Here is an 8,930-nt window from a genome sequence, read left to right as displayed (position 1 = left end):
AAACCAGGGCATTTGGTCACCCCAGTAACCAAACCCTCCAAACCCTTCTGAGCCCTGCAGGTGGGTTCCCACCGACCCACCCCTGCAACCTTGTGCTCTGGAAAAAAACATTTTTTTTTCTCTTTTGTGTTTCAGACACAGGTTCTATGGGTCTCAAGCCCCCTCCCTCCTCTGGTCCCATAGTTCCTGTCCACTTGGCTCTCCAATCAAGGGGATAGCAGGCATGGTGACACCATCCCACAGCTGAGGTTCAAGGCCCCGGAACAGCCTTGAACTCAGCACCAGAGGCATGTCATTGGACAGATCAAGGAAAGACAGCCGAGCTGCCTCCTTATGGCTGGGACCCAAGAGATACCCTCCCTCGTCGGCCCCTCGCCCATTCCACCCCTGCTGGGGCTTCATATCCTCAGTGTCACAGGCTCACACTCTCTTTGTGCAAATATCTTAATTACATCTTTAATGCTCTCACATGGAGATGCTGTGAGTTAAATTACAGTTTCTGCGCATCCCAAATTACCCGCAGCCTTTCAGTTGGCTCCAATGCTAACGTATTTATAGCATCTAGAGGAGGAAATAAATCCAGAACCTTCCCCACGAAGGCCTCCTAGGCCCTCACATCCTGAGGGTGGTATTTGTCCAACAGAGGGTTCGTACCTGCCGCCTTCGCGTCCGCTCCAACCAGCAGAGGACAGCGGCGGCGAGGCTGGGCAAGACCGGGGCGCTGGCATGCTCCTGTGCGCATGCGTGCCCTGCGGAGACGCGCCAGGCTCTTGGGGTCTGGCTTGACCCAGATGCCCCAGACTGGCAGAATTTCTGTGGGGCACAGCGTGGGCAGACCAAAGGTGATCAGAACCCAGACTAGGTCTCTTCTGATCCGCAAGGGGCCATCCCCGCCCTGTTTCAGGCAGTCTGATCTTGCAACCCTTTGACCGCTGCCCCAGACCGGTAGCCTCTCCCCCAACCCTGGATCCCCAAAAAACACTAAGACAGGGGGACTGTTCCCGAAGCTGCTTACTGGCTTGTAGAGCCCAGTGAAGAGACGCAGTGGGCAGTGGACCCTTGGCTCGGCTTCCCCCCTCCCGCCAGTCCCTGATCGCTGATGTCAGAGAAGGGGTGGCCCGCTTGATGTTCCTCTACACACCTTGGGGTGGGGGTCGGGGGGAGGGTGGAGCCAGTGTGGGGGTCTCCATCCTGCCCTCTGTGCTGGCTCAGGCGCGTGTCTGCAGGTGGGCACGGTGATGTGCATGCAGGGGGCCTCGCTGCGGGTCTGGCCCCGCATCCCTCCACACCTGCTCCCCTGCCTCCCCTCCCCCTCAGCTCTCCTCAGAGCGTAGACCCAGCCCACAGCCAGCCAACGGGGAGGGGTGGCTGGAAGACCTCATGGATCCCCATCATATGGACAGACCTCCTCTTGGCATGGGGGGCAGTGGGGAGGCCCCTTTTAGAGCCTGGAGAGTCAGCAGCTGGGTCCTCAGAACAGCTGGGGCCTCAGCAGGGCAGGTCCTGAGAGTCGGTCTTAGTGATCTTGGAGTGGGTGGCTTTGTGGGCACTGCAGCAGATGTCTTCATCAGACGTCCAGGCTCATCCCTGGGCTACTCATGCGTGGATGGCATTGGCCACATCGGTGAACACCAGCCGACTGGGCCTCTGCACTGGGCCCTGAGAGGGGAGCGTGGTCTGCACAGAAACAGTCAGGGCATCAGGGACCTTGACTGAGGCCAGGCCCTCTTTTACCCAGTCACCTCCACCCTCTGCTGCTTACTTGCACTTGGCACCCACTATGTCTTCTGCCTGGAATGCCCTCCCATACGCTCAGCCAAGAAATATGACCTGACTCAAGTGATTCCTCCCATGACTCTTCCTGACAGCCATCCCCAGTCTTGCCTTCTCAGCCAGAGGCAGTGCTTTCCCTGGGGTCCCAGGATTAATTACACATGTACCACCTTCTCCCAGCAGAGGGGGCTCACCTCTGCACCCCAAGTCCCAAAGCTGCAGCACAGGGGCTGGCACAAGGGGTGCACAGGAAACGACTGTCAAATGGCCAGTTGTCCCAAGAGTTGGGTGGACAGAGATTCTCAGCCCAATATTCTGAATATCCCAAGGAGGTGTGAGTCCTGATCCAGGTACACAGAACTGGTAGCCAAACCACAGGGTCTCTGACTCCCAGCCTCCACTTTTCCTGAATCCAGTCTCCCAAAGCTGCCTCTGTGGGGCTAGATTCCTTAGCAATCTGTGGGATCAAGGCCAGGAGGGATGCAAACGGGCATCACGGTCCGGAGAGGCCAGGTCTCTCCATGGGGCTCTGGCCCCCGGACATATCAGGGACTGCTGGCAAGTGGCCAGGCAGCCCAGTGCCTCTGGCAGGATAACCACACAGGTACCCAACCCTGTGGACATGGGAGGTGTCTGCCCAGGGTCTGCATCTGCCTGGGGTCTGCCAGTTACTGGGAACCCACCGGTCTACTCAGAGGTGCCAGAATCTGACCCCAGTGACAACTCGCTCAGCATGCGATCTCAGGAAGCAGAGGAACCCAGGGTCTCAGCCTCCCAACATTCCCTCCTGCTTTCCCCCTAGTTTCAGGGGTGCACCCAAAGCAAGAATCGGTATTTTTTTCACTGCAGATGAGAAAACTGAGGCTCAGAGAGGCCAATGGACCTTCCCAGGTGACCAGGTGATCAGGGGCAGAGCCGGCTGGACCCCAAGGCTGCCCCAGCCTGGCTGTGCAGTGATCTGTGGGGGGCCAAGGAGCAATTCCACCCGTTTCTAATCCAGCCTGACAAAGCCCATATAGCTGCCACCTGACCACATGGCAGGTGTTAGAAAGCTGCCCGGGAAAGGAGGGAGGGTGGGGCAGGAGAGCCACGAGTGGCCTGCGGGCTGGGTGGAGGAGCCTGCCAGCGCCCACCTTGCCCTGCATGGCCTGCCCAGCAGCGGCGGCCTGCACAGAGGCAGCGTCCCGCCCGTGCTCCAGCAGCTCCTGCTCCAGTTCGTCTTGCTCCTCCGTGGGGTCGAAGTTGTACATAGGCATGAGCTGGTGGCGTAGCTTCTCCAGCCTGGGGGTGGGGGCAGAAAATGCTGGGGGCTGGGCAGGCCCTTCCCCTCCCACCAGCCCTCCAGGCCCTGCCTGCGCATCCACAGACACAGTCCTATTTATGGTCCTAAAATTTTCCCCAGGATTCAATGAGAGACATTTCTGTGCACATTTCTGCTTCTCGGATGGGTGGCCTGGGAGGGAGAGTTACCCACTCCTGGGGACAGATGGGGTCAAGGGTCACAGAGCTGTCATCTGTGGGGGCCATGGGGACTGGCTTAGCCAGGGGCTTGTGTGGTCCACAGCCTCTGGGGGGCCTGGGGTGGGGAAAGTGGAGTCAATGGAAGCAGGGCAAGGGTGGTTCAGCTCTCTCCAAGGGAAAGTGGTCACCCCCAATCCTGAGTGGGCAGGAGGGACCCTGACTCTCTGACTAGGCAGAGGGACCTTCATGGTGGGAGGACTCTCCTTCCCCACCCGTGTCCCTAGAGTCCAGCCCAGCACAGCCCACGGGCTTCAGTCTTGGGGGCAGCCAGGGAGTTACCTCTTCTTCTTCCTGATGTACAAAACCTGCAAGAGAGGGAGGCAGCATCAGATGGCCAGGGAAGGAGGCCCTAATTAACCCAGCAGTCCTTAGGACAGGGGACACACGGAGGCTGATGAATGGGAGACCTCTAGGACCCCTGTCCTCAGTGACCCCATCCCATGGACACCTACCTCCTACCCCATTTGGCATTTACGAGATGCTGAAGAGCATCACAGGCGGGGAGCAGCCCTGCCTGGGAAAACCACAGTCAAGCCTGGCCTGGGGACTCATGGGCCCATCCTGCCAATACTAACAGAGGCTCCAGCCACTCAATGCCTGCCTCAGCCTCCTCAGGGCTGAAGTGTATGTGGGGGGGTGGGGAGGGGACTTCAGCACACCCCCTCCTCTCAACTGTCCCCAGGCACAATACTTTTCCCCATGTATAGGTGAAACGTACAGGTGACAGACAGAGGCCAGACTCGGCAGGGCAGTGGCTCTGGGCAGGCTCTGGTCTGGGTTCCGGGGTTTCTGGGGAGGTTGATGGTCCTCAGTGGAAAGGGGTTGAGGAGGAGGACCTGAGGCCCTGGACATCAGCCCAGACCAAACCCTGATGCTGGAGGAACCTAGGAAGACCCCTGGGTCCTCACCCACCATTGTACAGACTTGGAGATAAAGGCCTGGGCAGCCTGAGAAAACATCCGGGACCCAAGAGCTCCGGGCTGGAGCAGGAAAGCCTGGTACAGGGCAGTGGGGGTGGGGGAGGAGGGGGAGGAGGCGGGAGGAGGGGAGGAAAGAAGTGGGGAGGAAGGGGAGGACGGGGGTGAGACACAGGTGACCACCTGGGCAGGGACCCCAAGGACGTCTGCCACCATCTTGCTAATCCCTAAACTGGTGATTTTTGACTCCCAGGAACATGACCACTTCTGCCTGGGGGAAAGCCCTGTTCCAAGAGTCTGTCCTAAATCCGCCGTGGCTCCTACACTCTTGGTGGCTCATTCACAGCTTGAATCTGGTTTGTTTCCAGCCTGGCCCAGAGCTCCTCCTGCTGCTCATTCCTGGGGGACCCCAAAGGTGGGAAGAAACAGGTGCCCCTTGCTCCCCCTTCCACCCCCAGGATGTGAGCAGGCCCCTTGCTCTCCTGTGAGTGGGAGGTGACAGGAGCTCCAGGTCTCTGGCCCAGCCCCTGCCTGCCCTGAACCAGCAGCTCCAGCCCCAGTGGTCTGCACTCCCTGCCCTGCCCCATGGCCTGGGATACATCAAGAGATGCTAGAACCAATCTCCACCCTTCATCCTTGCTTCTCCTTCTGCCCCAAATAATAACACCTTCCCCCAACACACCTTCCTTTCCAAATCTTTCCCACCCTTCACTGTCGAGCTGCAGCCCCACCTCTTCCAGGAAGCCCTCCAGCACTGCTCCTCTGATGTGAAGCACACTGCCTGGCACTGGTTTGCTCCTCCTTCCACATAGCATGGCCTGGCTCATGGCTGGCATGAGGGCAGATTCCCTAGTACTCAAGGAACCTACCTCTCTGGACCTGTCCCTGGCCCAGGAGCTGTTTCCTGCCCTCCACTGCCTTTGCCCCATAAGCTCCCTATCTCTCTGCTTTGGGACATAAAGCCATACACCCTGGCCCTCTGAATGTGCCTCCAGAATGAAGAGTAAGGAAGTCTTCCCAAGTTCCCAGGATGAAATCTTTGGGTCTAGTCCCTGCTTTATCCCTGAGGTTCTGGTGGCTCTGCCTGTTTAACCACCACGTGGGTGCCAAACATTGGCCTTCTGCCTTGCCCCTGCCCCAGAAGGCTGTGCAGGCCCTGGCCTTGCTCTGTGTGCTGTGTCCTGGCCCTGCCTGCTGGACAGCAGTTGCTCCCTGGCAGCGATCCGGAGCCTGTGGGGCCCATATGGTGACCATGGTTTACCAGCAGCTCCAGCCATGATGGACCATCCACAGCCCTATTTGTCAGAGCAACATGCTCCTAGGTCTCAGGCCGGCTGTCAGAGCCTGTGAGGGGCAGCAGGCCGAAAGCCACCACTGCCGGGCCTGCTGGGGGACCTACGGTGCACCCTTACCCTTCCAGGTCTCAGCTTACGCAGTCTCCCTTGGTGACATTCTGAGTGTCCATGCATTGTCTTAAAGAGGGAGTCCATGCCTGTTTTTTTTGGCTGCGGGATCTTAGTTCCCAACCAGGGACTGAACCCGGGACCATGGCAGTGAAAGCACCAAGTCCTAACCACTGGGCCACAGGGAATTCCCAAGGGAGAGACCATATTTTGAGCAGCAGATCTCAGATCTGGAAGCATTGTATCCACTCTCAGGGGGACACCTGGAGCCTCAGCCCAGCTTACCTCTACCCTGATTCCTGTCCAACTCTGCCCCTCCTGTGACACTGGGGCCAGGTCTCCATTGTGAGGTCTCAGCCCTAATGTTGCCTCCTCAGCTGTCCCTGACCACCAAGTCTAGGAAGGCCCCCAATGCCCACCCAATTCCCCAAGCCAGTCCGTATAGGCTACCCTTAGCACCTTTGGTTGTATCTCTCGCTCACTCCCTGTAAGAACTGCAGAACCTTTTCTCCCTCATCCCTGAGGTCCTGAAGGCTTGATCCAGGGCAGGTGCTCATGAATTAATTGCCAAGTGAATGAATGAACACTGCCAGCAGGCTGCTGTGCCCAGAGCATCCTATCCAGACTCTGCAGCCCATGATCATTCCCAATTATTTTCTGGCCTCTACTCCTGTAAGGCCCCCATGCTCACTTGCTTCGCTGTCCTGCTCACTGCTCACAGAGCCAGCTGTCTGCTTCCACACTTCTGCCCATCAAGACCCGCCATCTGAAACACCTTCCGTGACAACTCCTTCACAACCCAGCTCAAAATGCCATGTGTTCCTCAGAACCTTTTCTTTTTCTTCTGATTAGAGGCAGCCTCTCTGGTCTCTGGGCCCCCATATAAACAAATCCTTGGGAAAGGGAAGGATTGTACTATCAGTAACAGACCATTGTGCTCTGACTAGATTCTCTAAATTCTAACTGCTGATCACCCTTCTGCCAAGTGACAGCCATGTGGGCCAGCCCCAGCCTGCCCCAGCTCTCACCATGGCCACAGTCAGGCCGATGACGGTGATGATCCCGAAGGACAGAAGCATTGTGCCCACACCGGTGGTGCCACCAGCCACATCAGGGATTCTGGTGTCATTAAAGCTGGTGGCTTCTGGGCTGAGGGTGGTGGTCTCGGAAGCTGGCCCATCTGTGGCAGGCTCTAGGTCAGACTCAGAGGTGGGAGGGCGGCTGCTGATCCAGCCCCTAGCAGATGGGATCCTGGAGTCCATGCCGATGCTGAGAGACTGCTTGTGGTCAGCCAACCTGCCCGCTCACTTTTGACACCAGGGGTGTCCCAACCTGCGGCCCCCACTACCCATACAGGGGGCCACGTCCTTGAAAGGGAGCTCCGTGGGTGCTGGAAAGAAAAAAAAAAAAAACATGAGACTGAGGATGGGACTCTGTGGTGAGATGAAGTCCCCCTAAGTTCTGAAGGCACAGGGGAAATCAAAGTTTGAGGGCAAGGGAAAGTTCAGGGACCACTGGGATATGTGCTTCATATACTATAGATCCCATGTGCATTTAGGGACGTGAAAATGAAGCCCTGCCCCCTCTTTGTGGGTAAGATGATCACAGCGATCATACTTGGAAGATGTGAAAGGTAGTGGGGAGGCTTAAAAGAAAAAGTCCACTCCCCACCCCAGCGCCTACTCCCCACGCTCTTCATCTTCGTTCGTCCTGCCCCACCCTCCCACCATCCCTCACCTCCTGCTTGGAGAAAAAAAAAAAACAAAACTGCAGCTTTTTCCTTGCACAATGATCAGACAGGCCTGTCTGTGAATTCTGGTTCAAGCCACTTAACTGAGTGACCCTAGGAAAGTCAACCACCTCTTCCTGCCTCAGTTTTCCTGAGTCTAAGCTTCAGGCATTAAGGGCACCTCCCTCACAGAAAGGGTGAGAGGGTCACTGCCATCAGAATGAAGTAGTGCCTAGAAATGACTTAGCTCAGTACAACCCTTATCCACAGTAAGCACCCAGTAAGTGTAAGCTCTTCTCCCTCTGGCCACTCGGGGCCACAGAAGCCCCTGCACCCACTCTGCCGTGTGTTGTCCAGCCTGTGCTTGGAGGGCAGGGACAGGTATGGCAAGGCCAGAAGACAAGGAGAGAGAGGCTACATTCAGGGCCTCTAATGGGCTTTCTTTGTAAGCTCTTGGGTCCCTGGACCCCTACAAGGGAGCCAGAGGCTGCCAGGGACCAGGAGACAGTCAAGGAGAGTGAATCTTCAGAGGTAAGAATGGAGTTCCCACTCTGAAATGACTTCTCCTACCCATCCCTCTTCCCTTGGGAGCAGAGGGTGGGCAATATGCCCAGTCCAGGCTGTGACTTTGGCCTTCCCAGGCCAAAAGGCCCTGGATAAGACCGAGTGGAAAGAAGTCCCAGCCAAACTGCAGAAGGGCAGGCCTAGGGAGAGGAGGAATGCACAGATCATGGCTGCATACACACGCTGTGCGCTAGCTCATGGGTATATGTGGGATGCCTCCCGTGTGGGTGCATGGGTGTGTGTGAGGTGGGCACACATGCAGGATGGCCCCTTAGGAAGGGGCAAGGCTGGCACAGAAACATGGGATGGGAGAGGCTCATAGCCGGTCTCTGTCCTCTGCCTCTAGGTAGGCTGGGCTTGTCAGGAGTCCCAGGTTCTTTCTTGGTTCTGCCACTGACCCCGAGACGTGACCTTGGGCCAGACCCTTAACACTTGCTCTGGGGCTCTGTTTATTCTTCCTTCCAAAGGAGAGAAAGGGCCCTGCTCATCACTGTTCAGGACTGCCTCATGTTCCAAAGGGCAGGAGAAGGAATCGGGGAGGAAAAGGGTTGGGCGCTACGACCTCCGAGAACCCACATACCGTTCTCCACCAGGTTCATCATTCCTCGCTACTCCAATCCCCATCCCCACCTTCGCCCCTCTGATTCCTCCATTCTTGCACAGAAGCGGCGACCTCAGCACTTACTTAATCCTCTCTGGGGCGCCGAGCTCAGCCGGAGAGGTTAGGGGTGGTGGCGACCGGCAGGAGGCGGGGGCAAGGTTGGGGGGGAGACCCCCCAGGTCCTAGGGTAGGGGGCGGCGGGTCCGACCCGAGGTCCGCCCTCCCTGGGTGGACCTCCTGGGCTGTGCCTGTGACGTCGCACCGCCCACAGCCGAGCGCTCGCTCTGCCAGCCTGGACAGGGACAGGCCGGGCCGGGACCCACCGCGGGGGTGGGGCTGAGGCCAGCAGCCTGGCGTCTCCGCGATGCTCCAGCTATTCTCCTCCCTGCCAGCCCCGCGCCCCCGGCCCCGGATTGGCTGTC

General features: G+C 58.0%; 1 protein-coding gene across 4 annotated transcripts; it reads right to left on the bottom strand.

The window, feature by feature from the left end:
• Positions 1-430: 430 nt before the first annotated feature.
• On the bottom strand, positions 431-8,912 carry C22H3orf18 (chromosome 22 C3orf18 homolog). Of its 4 annotated transcripts, none has more exons than XM_086367872.1 (5): positions 8,593-8,912; positions 6,643-7,004; positions 3,574-3,599; positions 2,907-3,054; positions 431-1,677 (listed from the first exon to the last, which is right to left on the bottom strand). In XM_086367872.1, exons 2-5 carry the CDS (start codon positions 6,874-6,876, stop codon positions 1,597-1,599), a joined length of 489 nt encoding a protein of 162 aa, XP_086223998.1. In that variant the 5' UTR covers positions 6,877-7,004; positions 8,593-8,912; the 3' UTR covers positions 431-1,596. The 4 variants fall into 4 exon arrangements, with proteins under 4 accessions (XP_086223998.1, XP_086223999.1, XP_086223996.1 ...); XM_086367873.1 differs by having other exon boundaries at positions 8,488-8,822; XM_086367870.1 differs by lacking the exon at positions 3,574-3,599 and having other exon boundaries at positions 8,593-8,890.
• Positions 8,913-8,930: the final 18 nt, after the last annotated feature.

Source organism: Bos grunniens, chromosome 22 (genome assembly GCF_055505025.1).
Source record: "Bos grunniens cultivar Pamir isolate PY7600 chromosome 22, Bosgru_T2T1.0, whole genome shotgun sequence".
NCBI classification, from domain to species: domain Eukaryota; kingdom Metazoa; phylum Chordata; class Mammalia; order Artiodactyla; family Bovidae; genus Bos; species Bos grunniens.
The sequence above is the reverse complement of the archived record's forward strand: the minus strand, read 5'-3'. Positions and strand labels throughout refer to the sequence as shown.

Bases quoted from the DNA above. Each gene is read 5' to 3' on its own strand.
- C22H3orf18 (XM_086367870.1), bottom strand. From the start codon at position 6,876: ATGGACTCCAGGATCCCATCTGCTAGGGGCTGGATCAGCAGCCGCCCT. The intron at 3,055-6,642 runs GTGAGAGCTGGG...CCCCACCCCCAG, and splicing joins TCGGCCTGACTGTGGCCATG to GCTGGAGAAGCTACGCCACC. The intron at 1,678-2,906 runs GTGGGCGCTGGC...GTTTCTGTGCAG, and splicing joins GGCAGGCCATGCAGGGCAAG to ACCACGCTCCCCTCTCAGGG.